This window comes from Eschscholzia californica, unplaced genomic scaffold, assembly GCF_041429995.1.
Source record: "Eschscholzia californica isolate CP2 unplaced genomic scaffold, dmEscCali1.0.p SCAF_5, whole genome shotgun sequence".
Taxonomy (NCBI): domain Eukaryota; kingdom Viridiplantae; phylum Streptophyta; class Magnoliopsida; order Ranunculales; family Papaveraceae; genus Eschscholzia; species Eschscholzia californica.
Genome location: NW_028238472.1, coordinates 31,768,604 through 31,789,654, shown reverse-complemented (window position 1 = coordinate 31,789,654; position 21,051 = coordinate 31,768,604). Strand labels below are relative to the sequence as shown.

The 21,051-nt window shown below is 36.3% G+C and overlaps 2 protein-coding genes and 1 long non-coding RNA gene across 5 annotated transcripts; 1 reads left to right on the top strand and 2 right to left on the bottom strand.

Moving 5' to 3' along the window:
• Positions 1-3,227: 3,227 nt before the first annotated feature.
• Positions 3,228-4,721, top strand: LOC147538611 (uncharacterized). The gene is made up of 4 exons (XR_015226034.1): positions 3,228-3,737; positions 4,031-4,119; positions 4,239-4,303; positions 4,445-4,721. It is a non-coding gene; the product is annotated as an uncharacterized LOC147538611 (long non-coding RNA).
• A 4,639-nt stretch (positions 4,722-9,360) lies between these two features.
• On the bottom strand, positions 9,361-13,706 carry LOC147538610 (cytosolic Fe-S cluster assembly factor NBP35-like). Of its 2 annotated transcripts, none has more exons than XM_086640258.1 (4): positions 12,809-13,706; positions 11,530-11,631; positions 11,311-11,412; positions 9,361-10,519 (listed from the first exon to the last, which is right to left on the bottom strand). In XM_086640258.1, exons 2-4 carry the CDS (start codon positions 11,579-11,581, stop codon positions 9,591-9,593), a joined length of 1,083 nt encoding a protein of 360 aa, XP_086496384.1. In that variant the 5' UTR covers positions 11,582-11,631; positions 12,809-13,706; the 3' UTR covers positions 9,361-9,590. The 2 variants fall into 2 exon arrangements, with proteins under 2 accessions (XP_086496384.1, XP_086496385.1); XM_086640259.1 differs by having other exon boundaries at positions 12,767-12,970.
• Positions 13,707-13,998: 292 nt separating this feature from the next.
• On the bottom strand, positions 13,999-20,089 carry LOC147538609 (phosphoribosylaminoimidazole-succinocarboxamide synthase, chloroplastic-like). Of its 2 annotated transcripts, XM_086640257.1 has the most exons (14): positions 19,944-20,089; positions 17,510-17,602; positions 17,078-17,423; positions 16,892-16,993; positions 16,671-16,800; positions 16,415-16,507; positions 16,243-16,331; positions 15,943-16,023; positions 15,397-15,486; positions 15,091-15,180; positions 14,875-14,925; positions 14,698-14,744; positions 14,386-14,443; positions 13,999-14,295 (listed from the first exon to the last, which is right to left on the bottom strand). In XM_086640257.1, exons 3-14 carry the CDS (start codon positions 17,357-17,359, stop codon positions 14,236-14,238), a joined length of 1,173 nt encoding a protein of 390 aa, XP_086496383.1. In that variant the 5' UTR covers positions 17,360-17,423; positions 17,510-17,602; positions 19,944-20,089; the 3' UTR covers positions 13,999-14,235. The 2 variants fall into 2 exon arrangements, with proteins under 2 accessions (XP_086496383.1, XP_086496382.1); XM_086640256.1 differs by lacking the exon at positions 19,944-20,089 and having other exon boundaries at positions 17,510-17,705.
• Positions 20,090-21,051: the final 962 nt, after the last annotated feature.

Sequence of the window (21,051 nt, the reverse complement as noted above, 5' to 3'; positions counted from 1 at the left end):
CTATCAACATGGTAACTAAATCTCTCATTATATTTCAGAGTATTTAATTATTTATTTTTAGTTTTGTAGAGCAAATTAGTTACTCTACCCAATTTCTTTTCTCGATTGTCAAGCTGTAAGTAGTGTTTGTTTTTTTTCAAAATTAGATCAAAAATTTACTTTGGTATTTTTATTTCCTCGGGTGGATTTAAGGTTGTTTAATTATTTTTATCTGGCCCATGCGTTAGATCTGTTTGAATGGTTGGATTGATTTTGGTCCATTCAAGTCCGATATAAAATAAGTCTACATTAAGAATTTATTAATCTATGCGTCAGTTCCACCTAAGTGACTCAAGCTTAGATAAATCCGAGTATCCGACTTAGACGAGTCCTGTTTAGACAAAAGCTAACGACACATAACGTTATTAGCAAGTTGAATACTATAACATGATCTTTCATTAAATGGTTTTTTCCTTTTGACAAATAAAAATTGGGTTATTTTTCTATATGTCTCCCTAGTTTGTGACTAGTTTCTCGTCATGGGGTTAGTTTCTCTCTTTCCTTTCTCTCTCATGTTCATCTTGTTTCTCTCTACGTCTTCATCATAAGACAAAAACTAACCCTTACAGCAATCAGACTAAAAAAACGAAAAGAAAAACACGTGGCAATACTTTGAAAGATAAGGGTCACGCAGAAAATCAGTCATAAATTAAGGGGCGAATGGAAAATGAACCTAAAAGAAAATTAAGAAATTCACAATAAACTTGCCACCAAACCGAAGTGTAAATATAGATTGAGTCAAGTATTTCTAAAGTGTATATATGATTCAATAACTTCCCTTCATCTCTCACAAATATTGATAAAAATTGTGTATATAGAAATTTTACTTTAAAAGTCTTGCAAGATCTAATTTAGATATTTACGTAATAATCTACATCTGAAAACCACTGTTTTCTAATTTTTTTTTTCTTTTTGTTGTTGAAAGTATTGTTTTCTAATTTTGAAGATGTGTGTTAATGTCTGCTCTGGAAATTTGAAGTTTCCAATGACAAGGTCTGAAGAGAGGTGCAGTTACGCCCCACATCCAACTGCTATTCCAATCACACGGCCTCTAAAGATTTCAAGAATGGTCATCTCTCCACCAAGGATTCTAGTGCTACACTTGTCACACAAGGACACTGTAGCAAGCTTAGTGTCTCAAGCCTATTGGTCTGAACATTAACAAATCCATCAATCAACAACTTAATCAAAGTATCTGGATTATTAGAAGCAGTGGGGTCTAATAGTTTGACGACTCCGGTTGGTGAGTTTGAGCCATCTTTTGCATACAAGAGAACATGAATCAGTATCCGAATTTGATCCCTTAAAGCGACTGAACATCTCAAGTATCCTTCCATCAGGAAGAACTGTGTTTATCAAGAATTGTTCCATCATGAGGAATTAAGAATACAATGAGGAAATGTCAAATGTTAAAGTAAAACAAAATACAGGAATGAGTGGTATGGGAAAGCTAGGGATCGGCCGTATATTACAAATTAATAAAGTGGTTTTTTTTCATTTTCATAGAGAAAGTTTTTGGATTTATTTTCTTTGTCTGATTGTCAAAATATTAACGTTACTCGTTTTTTCTTAAATTAGATTGGAACATAAATTAGATATTTAAATTGACTTGAATGCGATTTTAGATTGTTAAATTTTCACCAGAATTGACCTTACGACTCATTTGAATGACTACAGCTGGTTGATTTTTTAGTCTATTGGGTCAGACATAAGATAAATCTTAAGGGAGATTTTGGCATTGACCCCCACTTTTATATCGATATTAGGACTACACTCCCGTTTTTTTTTTAAGTTTTGATTTACACCCCCACATCTAGGGGTGGGATTTTGGTCCGAAAACCCAGAACCCGCCCACGACCGTCCGAATCCGAAGGGTCCGTGACCGTCTGATGCCCGAATCGGTCCGTACCCGCCTGACCAAAAGAGCTTAAACGAACGAACGCGGACATAGATCCTTACCCGGTGATCTGACCGAGTCTGCCCGCTTATATAGTCCACCAGGCCGAAACCGTCCATACCCGTCCATCTATCCCACCCATTATACCCGCCCGCCTATGTGGTTGATTTTAAGTATTTAGATTTGTAGGTTTAGATACAACCGCTAGATTTCTAGAGTAGAAATATATAATCCTAGAAATCACTTTTATCAATCTTGTCTTCGTCTCTCGACTTCTCTAGTCTCTCTCTCGTCCAAAATCTCAATATCTCACCAATAACCCAAAAGTTCACAATGTCCACAAACACCGATCATAATCCATGAGAAATCTCAATGATTATCATTAATTTTGTATTCATTAACTTTTTGGAATTGTAAAGTGGGAGTTTAAAAAGTTGTATTTAGCTACTAAACAGTCTTAATTTCGAATAAAAAGTTCTTTGTTTGTTCATTAGTGACTGGTGCCGACCGATCTATACCCGGTTTGTCCGACTGACCGATACCCGGATTGCCCGACTATCAAAACGGTCACGGACGGGTACTTTGTTGGAGAAAAATTCGAAATGTCCGCTCGTTTTGTCCGGATGTCCGAGTGGACACTTAGGACTTGTGCCCGTTCCCCCCGGACCGGTTGAGTTAGAGTTTGTTTCCCGCCCTTCCGGGCCGATTCCCACCCCTAACCACATGGAAGGAAAACGTTAACTTCAAGTTAAATGTCAGTTGTGCGCAAGGGCAGAGTCAGGATTTGGAATCGCACCTAGCTAGCCTAAAATTTCTATAAAACAAACATTAGAAAAGAAAATTTTCACTACAAAATAGACGGGTTTTAGCTACGCCCCTTTTGTTACGGAATTCATATACCATAGCTATTAAACAACATTTGCTATGGATATTTTTTAGTCGTAGCAAACACTGACTAATAGCTACAGTTTTCGTGTGTACTTGCTACACAAAGGTCCGTGTCAACTGTGCCACACGCATAATTTTTCAAAAAATCAAGAACTCACTTTTTGCTACGGTACGATAGGCATAACAACTAGTGGACATTTGCTAGGAGAAATCCATAACTAGAGGATCAAAATGGTAGCAGATGTTGATTGAGATTGCCACGAAAATATTGCGCCAAAAATTTAGATTACCCGCGTAGAAGGAATCAAAATTTTGGGTCGGCGGTAAAAAGGGGAAAAGTTTAGGTGCGCCAAATCCCCAAATAAGTTCCAAAGAAAGAATACTGAAAATGTGAAAGCAAGTATAGGTCAAGATGTCAAAGAAACCTGAAAATGTGAAAGCAACCTCTAATAGCTAGGACTTGATCCTGAAAATGTGAAAGCAAGTATAGGTCTTCTCTTTCACTCATATAGGGATAACATAGTTATTTTACACTTAATGTTGATCATAAATTACGCATCCGTGTCGAAGAATTCCTTCTGTGTGAGTACAAACTCAACTTGTTGTTTCATCCACTATTTTTCTTTTATCGATTTAGTAATCATTTCACTATTTTGATATTTGTGTTATATTTCAGAGTTCGGTAGCGACCAGGTTATTCAGTCTACAAAACAACACAGTTATATAATGAATTACTTGTTATTTTTTTGTTTATGTTTTTTGGATTAAATGCTTTGGTCATTTTGTCATTAAGAAATGTCTATTTGATGTTTTTACCATAATAGCCACAACACAAAAGTGGAGCTGCAAATGGGATTTGAATCACTGCACTATATCTTTTCGAATCATTAGGACCAGCTGGAGGAGGAGCTCTGTGAGTATTTATTGAATTTATAAAATTTTAATCATAAACCCAACTGCAAATGTCTATTCAATCCCAGTTCTTCTGTCTATTGTCCGTTGTAGTATTTATATTCCAATAACTGACCATGTATATTATAGATGTTGTAAGTAGTAGCAACATTTGACATCATAAACCCATTGTGAGTTGTTAAGACCAGATTTCATTTCGTTCACCCAACCACAGGTTTTAGGAATCTATCCTTCAAATTGTCCTTGCCCAGGTCTTTCTACTCTATATAATGGTACTCTCTGGTTATATGACAGTGGACTTTTGCCTCCATTAACCGTCGGGAGCCGTGTCACAATTCAATTTCCTAAGTATGAGAAAAGCAAGTCTTACTTGGCAAGAAAGGGTACATCTCTATCATTCATGAACACATATTCTACAAATTCTCGTTTTACACTTAAACTATTTGCATGCCTAATGTTAAGTATTGAACATATAATATAACTGATGATAAGCTCAGTGCAGGTCATGTTGCTGCTGCCGCTTCGGTATGTAAACTTTTTGCCTCCCCTATAACTTACCCTCATGAGGTATGTCCTTTCGATTATTTCCGCACTCACAGTACTTGTACATTTTAAGAAATAAATGAATAATTTTTTCTTTACCCATTTTTATCATCATTGCCCAACAATTTTATCATTTGTTTGGTTGACACTCTTTACATGTCGTAGGTGGTCAAGGTTGCAAGAACAATGTCAAGATCGTAATCATGTTGTACGTTGCAGATGTGTTACGGGTGGCATTAAGAAGGTATTATAAGAGATAACATCAGTTACACCTCGGTTCAAACTTGTTTCGCACATAGGCAACTATAATCGCTAAAAGTTCATCGCACTTTTTCGGATCGTGAATTTTTTGTATTAGCCTTTTGGATATATGTAAAGCTGCGGAGGCGTATTCCATGTACAAAGAATCTTTAATGAATGAATGGATGAAACGAATTATTGATACATTTGGTTGTATATGCTTTTTAGTTGTATATTAATAGATGAAGGTTGAACAGTAGCTACCGGTTGAATACGGTAATGATCAATGAATGTTAACGGCTATAAAGATTTTAAAATGCAAATTTTTTGCATGGATATTTCTGTACCATTATAATTTTTTTTTCAAAATAAATGACTTTTTGCTACGCACAACTCCATAACTAATAAGCTAGCAACGGTCTTATATTTTTGAACATTTAGTTACGCCGAAATCCATAGCAAAAACATCTGACCAGTAGTTATGAACGAAACTCGTAGCAAAAAGTTCGTAGCTAAAACCTATTGTGACGGCAATATTAGTTACGAGGTGATGGTCGTAGCAATAGGTCTTCTGCTACGGATATTTGGGTAATTGTTATGGCTGGGGTCCATAGCCAAAGCCCGTCTGTTTTGTAGTGTTTGTTCGATAGAATTATTGTTTGGAAAACACAATTTTTAATGTACTCACAATCAGAAAGACACGTGTCCTTGTGAAGAAGTTGAGATTGTGAGCACATATACATAGTCTAAGAGAACCAATGAGTCTACTCCAAGTATCAAGAAGGGGAAAAATAACAAAATAAAGTGTTTTGAAGGAAACTTGAAGCGTGGACCTATTGTTTTGAAGGAAACTTGAAGCGTGGACCTCATGTGTGTGAGGAACATGCCTTACCACTAAGCTATCTCTTACTTGATGCCTAAAACCCATGAAATTTTTACAAATTCTATCCCTGGTTGCCTTAGTTGATGCCTAACTCTCTGAGATTCTTACAAATTCTATCCCTGGCTGTAGCCAAGGATAGCCCCTAAGTAGATCCACCCTTGGTTGTGCGAATCACAAATATGAATCAGGACAGAAATGCCCTTATGTTTGATTTTGACATTGACCCACACTTTTATATCGATATTAAGACTGCGCCCCCGTCTTTTAAACTTTTGATTTATACCCCCACGTGGACGGAAAACTTTAGTTTCTTGTTTTCAGTTGTGCGAATCACACATGTGAATCATGACAAAAATACTCTTATTTACATTTTAATTTCTCTCAACACCTTCTTCTTTTTTATTCTATTAACGAACTTCATCAACCATAGATAACCATTCCTTTCATCGACTTCCACCACCCCAACACACCCACCATTGCAATCTTTATCTTCACAAGCCACCGTCACAACCATCATCAACATTAGGGATTTTAGTCAGTGATCAAAGTTGTATGCCTTCTTTATTTGATTAGAGCTAATTGATTTAGAGGTCAACTCATAAGAGAAATCAAATTTGAGAGTTGATTAAGAAGATGTTGACGATGGTGGTGGCGGCGGCAGTAGTCGAAGATCGCCATGATTTCAAGACACGCTCATTCTATTCCATGTTTTTTAAAAGCGGTGAATCCATTTTGGATGTATAAGTTTTTGATACTTAGGTCCGTGTTTTTGAAATGAGATAACTCCATTTTAGGATGTATAAGTTGTTGATACCTCCTTTTAAAAAAATTCGCAAAATCATTATCTGAGTAGTGTTGATAGTGATGCACTTGGAGATGATGAAGATTATAGTGATGGAGTTGGAGATGATGAAGATTATAAGATTCCTTATCAAGTAAATTAGTTCAAGCAGTTTGTGAAAATTAAGATTGTGGCTATAGTTGCGTAGGTCACAGAAGATGAAGGGAATAGTTGTATGTGGTTGATGAAATTGATTAATGGGAGAAAAAAGAAGAAGATATTGAGAAGGAAATATCTATGTAAATAAAGATATTTTTGTCCTGGTTCACATGTGTGATTCCCACAGCTGACGTTTACCTAGAAGTTAACGTTTTCCGTGATGATGATGGTGGTGGCAGGCAGTCGATGAAGGGAATAGTTGTATGTGGTTGATGAAGTTGATTAATGGAAGAAACAAGAAGATATTGAGATGAAAATTAAAATGTAAATAAATACATTTTTGTCCTGATTCACATGTGTGATTCCCACAACTGACGTTTACCTAAAAGTTAACGTTTTTTCGTCCACGTGGGGGTATAAATCAAAAGTTTTAAAAAATGGGGGTGTAGTCCAAATATCGGTATAAAACGGGTGTCAATTTCAAAATCATATGTAAGGGCATTTTTGTTCTGGTTCACATGTGAGCTTCGCACAATTGACATTTAACTAGAAGTTAACATTTTCCATCCATGTGGGAGTGTAAATCAAAAGTTAAAGAAAACGTGGGTGTAGTCCTAATATCGATATAAAAGTGGAGGTCAATGTCAAAATCTCCCAAATCTGAATTAAGAATTTATTGTCTGATGTAACTTTAAAATGCCTATTGTTATTTGCTTATTGGCGCCCTAAACAGAAATATAATGTACTAAACAAAAAATAATGGACTAAACGACAAAAAGGAGAAAAGACAAAAGTACGATATTGAAAAGAAAAAAATTGGATTTTTTTGTAAATGCATTGACAAACAAAAAAAAAGTGTCGGTATTTCTTTTAACTTAGAGAGACAGGCGGGAAGCTAGTCAAACTTTATGGAGTTAATCGGAAAATAACAATAAAAGTTTATTGAGTGTGACATAAATAGTTGATCATTTTTTCTGTACAAATCACTTAAAACTTTTTCTCTACCTAAAAACCATTACATAACCATTACAACTTTGACTTTTTCTATGGGGCGTCTATAGGTGGAGAAGAAGGAAGCACAACCCACTAGTTTGAACTATAGTTGAAAGTGTATTCTGCTAATGCGTATAGGCCTATTCGAGTGATATTAATAATTGTCAAGGCTTTTTTTTTTTTGATGAAAGATTAATAATTGTCAAGGCTTGGTCACTACAAGTGGTATGAAAGTCCACGATTCCCTTCCAGGATTTGAAGAAATAACTATTCCATGCACCCACATTGTTTAGAAAACGTTTGAAGCCTGGGCTATTAGGTGAAAGCTCATGCTAAGTGAGTGGTAAGGTCTTACGAGTGAGTTTGTGAAGCATTCAACAGAAACAAAACCATATGTCGGTTTTGAGTTCCAAATACAACAGCAGTGTCAATAACGAGTAAACCACAGGTTTTTACAGGCCTTTATAAAACAATAGGTTATTTCCCAGATGGCCCCCACTTTATGATCAGCTTCCCGCGTAGCCCCCCTACTTTATCAAAATACCTAAATGGCTCCCTTTTCCGTTAAATGTCCGTTAACCCTCTCCCCTCCATCACATCACCTCTCTCTGTCACGTCATCTCTCTCGCCACCTCATCATCTTCTCCGATAAGGTCGTCGGCCTGTCAAAATTTCCGGTGACCTTCATACTTAAAAAAAAAATTATCTCTCTCCACCTCACCTCTCTTCTTCGCCGAAGGTTGCTACCCGAAAATTTTCCGACCGGTGACCTTCAAACATAAAAAAATAATAATAATAATTTCTCTCATCTCTCTCTAAACACTCCGGCGAAGGGGTTTCCCTTCGCCAGAGGTCTGTTGAACCAGACCTTCGAGGGTCTGGTTCAACAAATCTGAACCAGACCTCCGGCGAAGGGAAGCCCCTTCGTCGGAGTGTTTAGGGAGAGAGAGAAATGTTTTTATGTTTGAAGGTTGCCGGCCGGAAAATTTCTGGTCGGCGACCTTCGTGGGAGAAGAAAGATAAAAAAAAAATTAAGTACGAAGGTCGATAGAAATTTTAACCGGTCGACGATCTTATCGTAGAAGATGATGAGGTGCCGAGAGAGATGTCGTGGTAGAGACAGTTGATGAGATGGAGGAGAGAGAATTAACCGACATTTAACGGTAACGGAAAAAAAGAGTCTTCTGAGTATTTTTGATAAAGTAGGGGCTACGCATGAAGCTGATCATAAAGTAGGGGGTCATTTGAGAAATAACCCTAAAACAATCAACTTATGGTGTGTTTAGTTGTAGGATTCCTATCAAAAGTGAGATTTGGTAGGAATCAAGAAACCTTGCTCTATTTAGCTACCAAAAATCTTAGGACTCTTGAATCCTAAGGATTCCTAATTCAAAATTTGTATTATTTCAAGATCCTACCTTACCCCCTCCCCCCTAGGATTTGCCAGGTTTTTAGATTAATAAACTTAGATTTCAAACTTAAAATCAACAAAAATAATATTTCCTTCTACATAATATATTTTTTTTTCAAAAAAATGATTCTTTTCAAAAAATAAAAATCCGAAAATCGATTTTATTTCTTAACAAAGTTCGATTTTTTTCGACAACAATTTTTCCCCCGAAAACAGATTCTTCCACAAAAAACTTTTCGTGAAATCCGGTTTTTTTCCAAAAACAGATTTTTCCTTGAAAACTGTTTTTTCTCCAAATCTGTGTTTTTACCGAAAAATCGTTTTTTCGATAACTGAAATTTTCTGATTTTTTTTTTTTTGCTTCATGTAGACCATTTTTCCAGAAAAAAATCGGTTTCGAAAAAAAAATTCGTGTAAGAAAAGTTTCATGATATCTTGGTAACCCAAAAAAATATTCCAATAACTTTTTTTCCGGGAAAAAGGGTTCTCGAGGAAAAAATGGCTTTCAGGAAAAACTATTTTTGGAAAAAAATAAAATATGTTACACAAAAAAAAAATTAGAAAAACGGATTCTTATTAGTTGCGAAACAAACTAATAAGATCATGCACATTAGTTTGGCAATATATTTCCTCACACTTAAAAAGATGTGTCCTTCTAACCAGAGTTTAATCACCATAGCAACAAGATCCAACACATTTATAGAACATTAGATAATGCAAACTAGTTAGATAAAGGAAGATAATGAACACCCAGTACAACCCATGAACTCTATAAATAAATAAAATAAAGAGGAAATAATAGATCTTGGAAGTACTTTTGTGAGAATTGATCACACACTGTTGACTATATATCATCCATCCTTGTCTCTGATAGTGTCTCATCTGTTAACAATTGCTCTATAATTTTCTTCAGTGCTGGTGCACCGGCACCAGATTTATTATTGGTGAAGCATGATCGTCCTTCTTCGGAAGCCTTACACAGCTCAGGATCCATGGGTACCTTTCCAAGAAATGGAATCCCCATTTCCCTACACATCTTTGCTGCACCACCTTTACTACTATCAAAAACTTCAGTACAGGTAACCAAATTCAACAATTCTGGAGCATTTTCTTTCATATACTTTATCGCCCACTCGGTAGCATTTGTCTCCTCTCCTGTATCATTTACCTTCATGAACTTCATGTGTGATAAGGGCTGCCTCAACCCACTCATGTTCTCCACAACACCCAATACCCGAATTCCAACTTTCTTGCAGAACGAAACTTCTTTTCGAACATCAAGTAGGGAGACTTCTTGTGGGGTTGTAACAATAATTGCACCATCGATTCCAGAAGCTTGGAGAAATTGGGCAATGGAGATGTGTTCATCGGAGGTGCCGGGAGGTGCGTCAACCACGAGATAATCAAGTTCTCCCCAATAAACATCCTTCAGGAATTGCTTGATGATTGCGTTCTTGCGAGCACCTCTCCATATCACGGGCTCATCCCCGTTAGGGAGCATGAAACCAATGGACATGACCCCAAGGTTGGGTTCTACGTAAACTGGAGACCATCCCAGGTTGCTTTGATGAATGCCTTGGCCTTCTAGACCAAGCATCTTCGGAATGCTTGGCCCACATATGTCGATATCAAGTAGACCAACCTGATGTTCCCTGTCTGCTAATGCAAACGATAGTTGGGCAGCAAATGTACTCTTCCCCACACCACCCTTTCCAGACAGAACGAGTATCTTGTGTTTAACAGTAGCCATCCTCTCTCCAATTACAACCAAATCTGCAAACAAAATTTCAAAGTATAAGCTAAAAGATGAATGCTGCCCTCGTTTCTTTGTGATATATAAATTTCTATGAATCTCTTCGGAAGAGAAGGGCTAAGGGATGTGGATCAAAAGGTCAACGATAACAGAAGAAAAAGCCAGACAGGCCTAACTGATCTCGGAAATTTTTTGCTTCATATGGTATGACCATTGAGACTTCAAATCAAAGCACACGAAGGTTTCTGGCGGGCCATTCTCGTCTTGTGAACAGATTGTTAACACATAATATGACTCAAACAATTCATAGTGAATTGTAAGACGAAATTCTCGTGGACTTGCTAGTGAGGTAGGTGGATTCAACGACCCTTCCCCTCATCCGATATATGGGCTATGGCTTGAATTTAGGATATAAGAAATAGGAAAGTCGTGGCAATTTCAACATGAAAGAAGAATGTTATATAACTATGTCATCATAAACATTACATATGCTCCAGTATGATTAAAGCTATCATTTAGACTAACAAACAGTACCCAAACTATACAGAACTACAACTAAAGATATCATCAAGTAAGGCGAAATCAAACCTAAATTTCAACAGATGCCGTAGCCATCAATTTTGTAACATATGTTTTAAGGTTTAGCACTAGAATCATCAACAACAAAGGCTATAAACTAATAAAAACAACATTACTCACAGTAATAACTTAAACCCACCTAAGAAATATGGACTGTAAAATTAAATTTAAGTTTAGCTACAAAAGAAAAAACAATTTTAAGGGGATACAGTTACGTGAAGAGAGTGAGGACCTGGATCAGGGCCTTTGGGAGCAGTAGCACAAACTTCTTGATTAGGGCATCCTGCACAAGAGTCGGATTTTCCAGCTGATTCTGATTGAGGACCTGGGCAATCTGCAAAGAGGATAGAGAGAAAAACAGTTACCAAAACCATGAATAGAAGCCCTAAAACCCTCAATTAAAACAGAGGAACGAGATGAGTGGGGAAGTTAGATAAGAAGAAAAAATTACGTTCGTTGGCGTTTTCAGGTATTTCATGGTCTTTGTTACTATTATTATCCATGGCTTCTTCTCTTGCAATTCTTCTTCGTCTCTTAATTCTCAAAACATAAACTGCAAAAAGAAATTGAGAGAGTTAAGCCCCAATTTGGCTAGTTTAGGTTACTACTAAGGAGGATGCTTTGTTCTACTTTGACCTTTTTGTCGCTATTCTCACTAAGAATTATGTCTGTTAGCCTCTTAGTGCCTGTTATTGGTTGAGAACTTTTTACTACAACATCAATGTTCTGGAACTTTTCAATGTTCTGGAATTTTGAAAATCTTCAGAATTTTTAACAGATTATGTGAGTTCTAGAAAAAGGAGTTTTAAAACCTGACACGATAAAGGGGTTCTCTAAACACACCCAATAAATTTTCTAAAAGATGGGTGCTACATAAACCAAAATCCAGACTCTAAATTTATTCATTTACCGTGATTCAAACCTTAAGCAGATTCAAATGGGGCGGAGCCAGGATTTCAAATCAGACGAGGCTAAGCTTTAAACCTCAAGGTAGCCTATTTATAGAAAAGTCACTGTAAGTAGGTCTCTATCTAGGACACATGTAATACATGTACGAGTGTTAACTAAAGGTACTTTCTAGTGATATATACTTTCTAGTGTTAAACACAAATCAACATCAACCAATATCAATCGACAATCAAATAAACTAAATACGAATCAATAAACAATGTCAATGGACAATTAGACGTCAACTAATTAACTAAGTTTGAAACTTTCTAAGCTTTATAACTCACAAGAAATTAAGAATCATAATTCATAAATCGTTAACCATTAATCGAAAGACGAACATTCAACTAATTAAAAAAATTTGAACGTATTTAAGATTTATAACTTATAAGAAAGTAAAATCACATTTCATAAACCAACCATTAATCGAGAAACGAACTTAGACTAATTAAATTAACAAAATCTGAACTTATCTGAGATTCATAACTTATAAGAAAGTAAGAATCATAGTTCATAGATCATAATCATTAGCGGTTGAATATTGTACATATTAAATTTTCTATTTCTAACTTTCAAGTGGTCTGCAACCTAAACCATCTCAACAATTCTGAAAGAGACTCATCAATTTCTTGATGAATTTCTTAAAAGGAGAGGCAAATTTATATCTAAGACATGAGAAATTAGGATCAATAATCTCTATAAATCAAATCATTCAGATTTCAGAGTCTTTTGAAAATTACAGATCGAAGTGATTAGAATGAAATCGAGTATAGAGTACTCACAAGAAATCCGAGTATTCCCAACGTTGGTGTAGTCCAAAATTGAAACTTGAGAGAGAAACCGAAATTTAAGATAAAACCCTAGTTGCTTGGCAGCTTGCTGTTGTCGACTTTTCTTTTTGAAAAAGATTTGAGAGAAAGTTAAACTTGAAACCCTTACCAGAAATCCTTGAGAGAGAAAGTGGAGATTAAAGATAAACCCTAGAAGAACGAGTTGCTTTGCTCCGGTCCTCGATTTTAAAAATAAAAAATGAATTAAAACAAGGATTTCTCTTTCCTCTCACAGGTTCCGCGGAGACAAAACATTTGTTTCTCTCACATACGGTTGTGTAGCCTTGTTGTTTAGAAAAATTATGAAGACCAACTAGACTATAGCTAGGTCTCACGACCTTCTGACCTAGGCACTTTTCGCTGACACTGTTTCTGTTCTGGGAGTTACCGAGGTGTGAATTGGACCCTTGTCATTCCTGACGGTTTCCAACCTTCGCTTCGAGTGCTTACCTGAAATCGGGGACCTGAGATTCGACCGAATCGACTAGATCGACGCAATATGCGCTTAACACAAGCGTTCGTGAGACGACTCTTACAAGCAAATTCCTAGTTCACCCGGTAAGAATGTGGAGAAGAATTGAAACAGAATGGTTCCTTCCGCCTACTCAAAACTAAGAGGGGGTTCCGCCTACTACTAGAATCCCGGTTTTTGCAACAGCTGTGTTCTTCTGTGCAAGAAGAAGACTTAGAAAGAACAAAGAAGTTTGGATTCGAAAAAGTAAGCTTAGGCAGTTAATTCGTTGAGCACAACAGAATGAAGAGAAATTTGTATCATTTGAAATCTCTGTTCTCATTGAAGAGAAGGAACGAGAAAAAAAATCCACGTTAGGTGCGACACTTGTGCACACCCTGGGTACAAGTTAGCCTATCAAAATAATACTTACAGATCAAAAGGTAGGGTCACGGAAAAGCATCAAGGCTTGACAAGATGGTTGTGGCACTTGGATGATTCTGCCCATTCAATTGATAAAAGATTGTGCATGATTCAAACCCTAATTGAAGAGTCATGCTAGAAACTTCAACCGATAGCTAATACTAGAACCACATTTAAGTGTTGGAAACTTGGTGGTCCCTAACGTGCCGTCTACTGATGATGAGATATTCGGGGTTCAAATAGGAATGTAACAGAGAACCCACACACATGAATTCAAAACATTCACTTACCATAAAGAAAAATATAAAGTTAAAATAATAAAACTCAAAAAAAGCTTCAAAATGGAAGGCTATCAGGTACAAAACTAGTCTTAACCATATGTGATTCTGTTACAGTATACTTCGAAAGTCCCCCCACGCCTTTCTCTGAGCTTTGATGCCTTCTGTGCTCTGGGTTGTTAACCGTTCTCGAATTTGGGTGATCAACTTGCAAGTCGTTTAAAGCATTACAATAGAGATGATAGTGCAAGCGAAACGTTCCGTGATATTCTGTCATGTATGGGTTCCTGTTCAGACAAATCAATAGTAATATAAGAACCTCTGGCCCAATTGGAAATCTATCTATATTATATAATTAAGGCCGTAACATGTAATACCTCCATTGTTGGAACCTCAAATTTTGACTTTGTGATTGTTTCGTAAAGAAATATATATCTGCATTCATGAAGTGGAAATTAACTTGGTTAACAGTATATCTAAACTTCATTGGGGAACAGTTTTAAGTGAGTATGAAGCTTGAACCTTGAACCTTGAACCGATAAAACTAATGGCAGCGGCAAGCCGGCAAGCTTATTTCAAGTTTTCAACAGATCTCTTTTAACAAGTGTACTTTGACAATCAATGGAAACAGGACTCGAAGATAATTATATGAAAAAACTCTAAATTTATAGTAGTTCAGAAACAGGTACCTCCAAGCAAGTTCAGTAACAAGTTCTTCAGGAGCATCAGGGAGGACCTACACATAATGCTTAATCAAAATGAGAAACATAAACAGCAAACCTTTTTTTTATATATATGCTATCTATCGAGCCTTCATATCTGATCCAATAAATGGGAGATGAAAGAATTTTGAAGGGGAAAATTACCTTGTCTTCGTACGGATTGCAGTGATTTTTGAACCACAACCTCAAGAACTCCTGGGAAAATTTTCAATACTAATAAAATAAGAAGCTTTCCGCCCACCCCAAAACTAAGCAATTGAAGATATGGTGTTCAAGAATAATTGTTGTAAATTCACGATTAAAGCCCTGAATAACTAATGGAGGAATTCGGGGAAAGAATCCTTGATACAAGTTACAGACCTTGTCCACATTTTCAGGCTCAAGGCCATTATGAAAGCGTTCCTCATAAGAATTTGCAATCCAATATCTGCTCGAATCAGGAGTATGTACCTAAATTGGAAAAAGAGCAAAAATTTAAAAACAAGTTATACTCCTAAACAATATCTGCCCCGGATGCTCATGGAGCAGTTAGCTCCTACTTACTTCCTAAGGGAATCCTTAGCGGCTTCCCTATGGTTTTAAGGAAAACTGTAAAATATGGTGTACAAGATAACCAAACTGACTAGCTAGTTATATAATGATTTAGGTAAGCAAGTTACTACCAACCTCATCAATCAGGTAAATTGTACCATCTGATCCCTTCCCGAACTCATATTTCGTATCAACTAGTAGCAGGCCATGTTCCAGAGCTACACGCTGCAATTCAAAAATGATATATGACAATATATTTATGATTTTTCTAGTCCCCCTTTAATTTTTGGGTCAAAATGAAATCTATTATGTGGGTGTATAAGGGATATAGCATAAAAGATCGCACAAAGAAACAACAGAGTGAAGTCCAACTACGAAAAAACCAAAAATCGGGTCAATTCGGCCAGCTACCATTCAAAGACCAGGTTTCTTCAAGGAAACTTGGTTCTTCATTATCTTCGTTAGTTGTTACTATTCCGTAACTGTCACTTTTCATCAATATTGGATGTCTATGGTGGTAACAGTTATGATATTCTATGATCATAGACGCTGATGGAATACGACCCTAACCCTTCTCTGTCTTTCTTTTTTGTGCTTCTTGTTCTGATAAGCTCCGGACTTCACAGTTAACACTTAATAAAAGCATATGCATTATAGGTCGGCAAGATATGGCTCAGTCACCTGTCCATATTCGAACAAGCTGAGTGCTTTAGTTCCCACTTCATCAAATTCATCAGGAGTCATTAGACCACGTTCAACAATCTGGACATACCAAATGGAAATAATAACTAAATTAGAATACAAGCTCTCAATATTAGCAGAATTCATTCGTTCTTGAAATTTCGTGAACATTTAAAAAAAAAATTGCTCCTCTTGACGTAGTTTCTCCTGATATCTATTTAGATATGAACTTGTTTATGATCACATAACACATATATAACCAGCATCAAATCATGGAGTACGGTTTGGAGCAAGACGAACCTCATTAGGAGTTACTGGAACGTCATGATCCACGGCTTTGGTTGTCGGTGTCAGGATATTAGCAGACAACCTTTGGTTCTTTACCATGCCTATTATAAAAATCGACGGAAAATTAGGAGAAGAAAAGACAGCTCCACAAGGAAAATAGAATTAGTTAAACGTCAAAATTCACCATCTGGGAGAGCATTGCCACAATAGTTTCTGACACCATTCTTGTAAACTGTCCAAAGTGACGTGTCGGTGCTACCAGTCACGAACCCTCTAACTGAAAAGACATCAAATCATTAACGAAATGAAAATGCAAGAAGATTCAAGTCTAACAGAAGTAAATGAGACCAACGAATTCAGATGCAAGCGTCAAACATGGTCCACATATGTGTTCATATACTCGATAAAAATCAAATCTTTCTACAACTAAAATTACTCACCAACGAACTCAACTGGGAAAACTGAACATTTCTTTGCAATTGTAACATTTTTATCTGGAGATGAAACCACTGCATTTGGAGTTATATGACGAGTCTGATCAAACCACCACAAACTTGTTTCATTAAGTACCTGAAAAATTGTATCACCATTCACAAATCTAATCATTTTTTCTCTAATACTCTATCAATCAGCTAAGTTGGTATAACTAAGAGAAGAATACCTGGCCTTTGAAGGGAATTGAAGCAAGAACTCTATCAAACGCACTTTGTCGATCCGTAGTTACCATAACAAGATAATCTCCACCATCATAGATATCTCTTACCTGCAAAAATCCACTTGAAAATGTATCAATAACTTAATAAGAGTATATATATACATATATATGGTTCGAATCAACGGTGAGTACCTTTCCTCTTATCTTGGATTTGAGACTTGGAACAGTTAAATGGAGGTTTGTTTCGGATAGACAATTGAATAACGACCCTTTAACAGCAGAGAGGATATCGTCTCTGTGATCAGAGTTTGAGAGGAGATTCAATGGGTTTTGGGAAGATAAAATTGGGAGAATCATCTTTGTTTTTGTACTGATTCTTGATGATTTAGAGAGAAGGGTACTGGGGAATGAAGGAAGGAAAGAGGTTTTGTTTAAGGGTTTTGAAGGGTTTAAGCCTGCAATTGACTGAGACATTGATTCTCTTCCAATCCAACTCTTCTTCTTTGCAATTTGTTCAGTTTCTTAGCTCAATTTTAATCTGTCATTGACATAATAGTAGGTTAATATGAAGCAAAAAAGATCAAATTTTATTCATTTTAGAAAAATGAATAAAACTACACTAACCGAATTCTTGAGAGAGAAAGTGGAGATTTAAGATAAACCCTAATTATTCAGTAGCTCGGCTGCTTGCGATTAAAATAAACCTCACCAGAAACCCTGGAAAGAGAAAGTGGAGATTAAAGAAAGATAAACCCTAGAACTCTCCCTTTCTTTCCTGTCCCAAATTTTTGAGAAAAAAAGAAACAAGTGTTAAAGCAGGAGAAATACCCAAGTTGCCCTTACGTTTCAAAAATATTACGCCTGGTCTTTCACTATTTATGCAGGTTTCTCCAATTTTACTAATTTTCTGAGTATCATAGCTGCGGATTTTAGTTTGTGGTATTCATTTCGGGAGACTTTGGCAGAGCAATTGGAGAAGGTAAGTTTGGGTTGGTTCGTGTTTGTTTTGAGTAGGGCAACTGGAGCAAGTTTGCTTGACCAGATGGCTATAGAGAGAAAACATTCAGAGCATCGAGCCGCTAATGTACTAAAGAGCTTAAGTCGATTGTGAAGTATTCCCACAAAATGGGTGTAGTTCATCCAGATGTTAAGCCTGATAACATCCTTCTTATGAAATCAGAAAAGATAAAGCTCGTTGATTTTGGATTAGCCTCGAGGATCTCAAACAGTCAGAAGTTGTGTGGCTTGGTAGGAAGTCTAGCCTACGTCGCTCCAGAAGTTTTGTTGGGGAATTATTTAGAAAAGGCGGATATTTGGAGCATGTATGTAATATTTCACACACTTTTGGTTGGTGAACGTGATAAGAACCAAGAGGGCTACGGTTCCTTATCAGAACGCCCTTTTCGGGGCAAGTTTGGAGAAACTCTATTTGAAGCTATCCTGGCAATGAAGCTCGATTTTCAAACTGGAAAATGGGAGTCAATATCTCCATCTGCCTGTGATTTAATATCTAGAATGTTATTATAAGAAAAGAGAATTGTATTGATTTGAATTAATATTCTTAGCTATTACATAAGATCTTTATAAAGTTTTCTACAAGAGAGAAGTTTTAACAATTGCATAATGTAGGACAGTATAACTATTCCAACATTCCCCCTCAAACGAATGACTTTTAGTAGTGAAAAATTCATGAGTTTACTAAAAAAAACGAATTGTAGGTTTTGACTTGTTATTGATATGAAGACATCATTGTGAGGTTGATATGTTGTTGTTTTGTTGTTGGAAAAACTGATTGTACAAAGTTCTTTTTAATACAATTGTCCAATCAGTAACTGGCCAATTTATTCTTAATTTGTTGCCGAATTTTGAGACATTGTTTTGTCATCGTGGAGAGTATTTTTTATAACAACTTCCCATATTAGTAGGGATATATACATATACTGTTATCTCCCGAGCTTAGATTTGGATGTTTGTTTTGTTTAATATGTTATCTTTTGCTTGTTTTCTTCTCTATTCGAAATCTTCCTTAAGTTGAAAAACTATCCCTTCAAAACATTTGCATGGATCAAGATGAGTTGATGGAGCAATTTAACTTGTTGACCTCAAGGACATACCGAGGAGGCGAGGAATATATCGAAGACGAGCCAGATAGGAAAAAGAAAAAACCCCGACTCCTCTAGGTGAAGCTCTTTTAATATAGCGATACGTGTATCATCTACAAAGTTGGGCGAAATTTGATCCTCCCTAGGTGCAAGTGTGCTAAGCTTTAAACCTCAAGGTAGCCTATTTATAGAAAAGTCACTGTAAGTAGGTCTCTATCTAGGACACATGTAATACATGTACGAGTGTTAACTAAAGGTACTTTCTAGTGATATATACTTTCTAGTGTTAAACACAAATCAACATCAACCAATATCAATCGACAATCAAATAAACTAAATACGAATCAATAAACAATGTCAATGGACAATTAGACGTCAACTAATTAACTAAGTTTGAAACTTTCTAAGCTTTATAACTCATAAGAAATAAAGAATCATAATTCATAAATTATTAACCATTAATCGACAAACGAACATTCCACTAATTAACAAAATTTGAACGTATCTAAGATTTATAACTTATAAGAAAGTAAAATCACATTTCATAAACCAACCTTAATCGACAAACAACGTACGTAGACTAATTAACAAAATCTGAACTTATCTGAGATTCATAACTTAAAAGAAAGTAAGAATCATAGTTCATAGATCATAATCATCAGCAGTTGAATATTGTAAATCTTAAATTTGCTATTTCTAACTTTCAAGTGGTCTGTAAACAAAAACTTTTGAGTAATTTCATCAAACAGTTGGGCTGCAACCTAAACCATCTCAACAATTCTGAAAGAGACTCATCAATTTCTTGATGAATTTCTTAACAGGAGAAGCAAATTTATATCTAAGACATGAGAAATTAGGATCAATAATCTCTACAAATCAAATCATTCAGATTTCAGAGTCTTTTTCAAAATTACAGATCGAAGTGGTTAGAATGAAATCGAGTATAGAGTACTCACAAGAAATCCGAGTATTCCCAACGTTGGTGTAGTCCAAAATTGAAACTTGAGAGAGAAACCGAAATTTAAGATAAAACCCTAGAAGATCCGAGTTACTTTTCTTTTTGAAAAAGATTTGAGAGAAAGTTAAACTTGAAACCCTTACCAGAAATCCTTGAGAGAGAAAGTGGAGATTAAAGATAAACCCTAGAAGAACGAGTTGCTTTGCTCCGGTCCTCGATTTTAAAAATAAAAAATGAATTAAAACAAGGATTTCTCTTTCCTCTCACAGGTTCCGCGGAGACAAAACATTTGTTTCTCTCACATACGGTTGTGTAGCCTTGTTGTTTAGAAAAATTATGAAGACCAACTAGACTATAGCTAGGTCTCACGACCTTCTGACCTAGGCACTTTTCGCTGACACTGTTTCTGTTCTGGGAGTTACCGAGGTGTGAATTGGACCCTTGTCATTCCTGACGGTTTCCAACCTTCGCTTCGAGTGCTTACCTGAAATCGGGGACCTGAGATTCGACCGAATCGACTAGATCGACGCAATATGCGCTTAACACAAGCGTTCGTGAGACGACTCTTACAAGCAAATTCCTAGTTCACCCGGTAAGAATGTGGAGAAGAATTGAAACAGAATGGTTCCTTCCGCCTACTCAAAACTAAGAGGGGGTTCCGCCTACTACTAGAATCCCGGTTTTTGCAACAGCTGTGTTCTTCTGTGCAAGAAGAAGACTTAGAAAGAACAAAAAAGTTTGGATTCGAAAAAGTAAGCTTAGGCAGTTAATTCGTTGAGCACAACAGAATGAAGAGAAATTTGTATCATTTGAAATCTCTGTTCTCATTGAAGAGAAGGAACGAGAAAAAAAATCCACGTTAGGTGCGACACTTGTGCACACCCTGGGTACAAGTTAGCCTATCAAAATAATACTTACAGATCAAAAGGTAGGGTCACAGAAAAGCATCAAGGCTTGACAAGATGGTTGTGGCACTTGGATGATTCTGCCCATTCAATTGATAAAAGATTGTGCATGATTCAAACCCTAATTGAAGAGTCATGCTAGAATCAAACTCTGATTGACGAATCACCCAAAAATCAGTCTCTAATTACATCAGTTGTGAA

Excerpts from the sequence above, each read along its gene's own strand:
- LOC147538610 (XM_086640258.1), bottom strand. The coding sequence starts at position 11,581 with ATGGATAATAATAGTAACAAAGACCATGAAATACCTGAAAACGCCAAC. Across the intron at positions 11,413-11,529 it reads ACCTGAAAACGCCAACGAAC|ATTGCCCAGGTCCTCAATCA; the intron begins GTAATTTTTTCT and ends TCCTCTTTGCAG. Across the intron at positions 10,520-11,310 it reads TCCCAAAGGCCCTGATCCAG|ATTTGGTTGTAATTGGAGAG; the intron begins GTCCTCACTCTC and ends TTTTGTTTGCAG.
- LOC147538609 (XM_086640257.1), bottom strand. The coding sequence starts at position 17,359 with ATGTCTCAGTCAATTGCAGGCTTAAACCCTTCAAAACCCTTAAACAAA. Across the intron at positions 16,801-16,891 it reads CAATTCCCTTCAAAGGCCAG|GTACTTAATGAAACAAGTTT; the intron begins GTATTCTTCTCT and ends ACAATTTTTCAG. Across the intron at positions 16,508-16,670 it reads TTTCCCAGTTGAGTTCGTTG|TTAGAGGGTTCGTGACTGGT; the intron begins GTGAGTAATTTT and ends ATGTCTTTTCAG.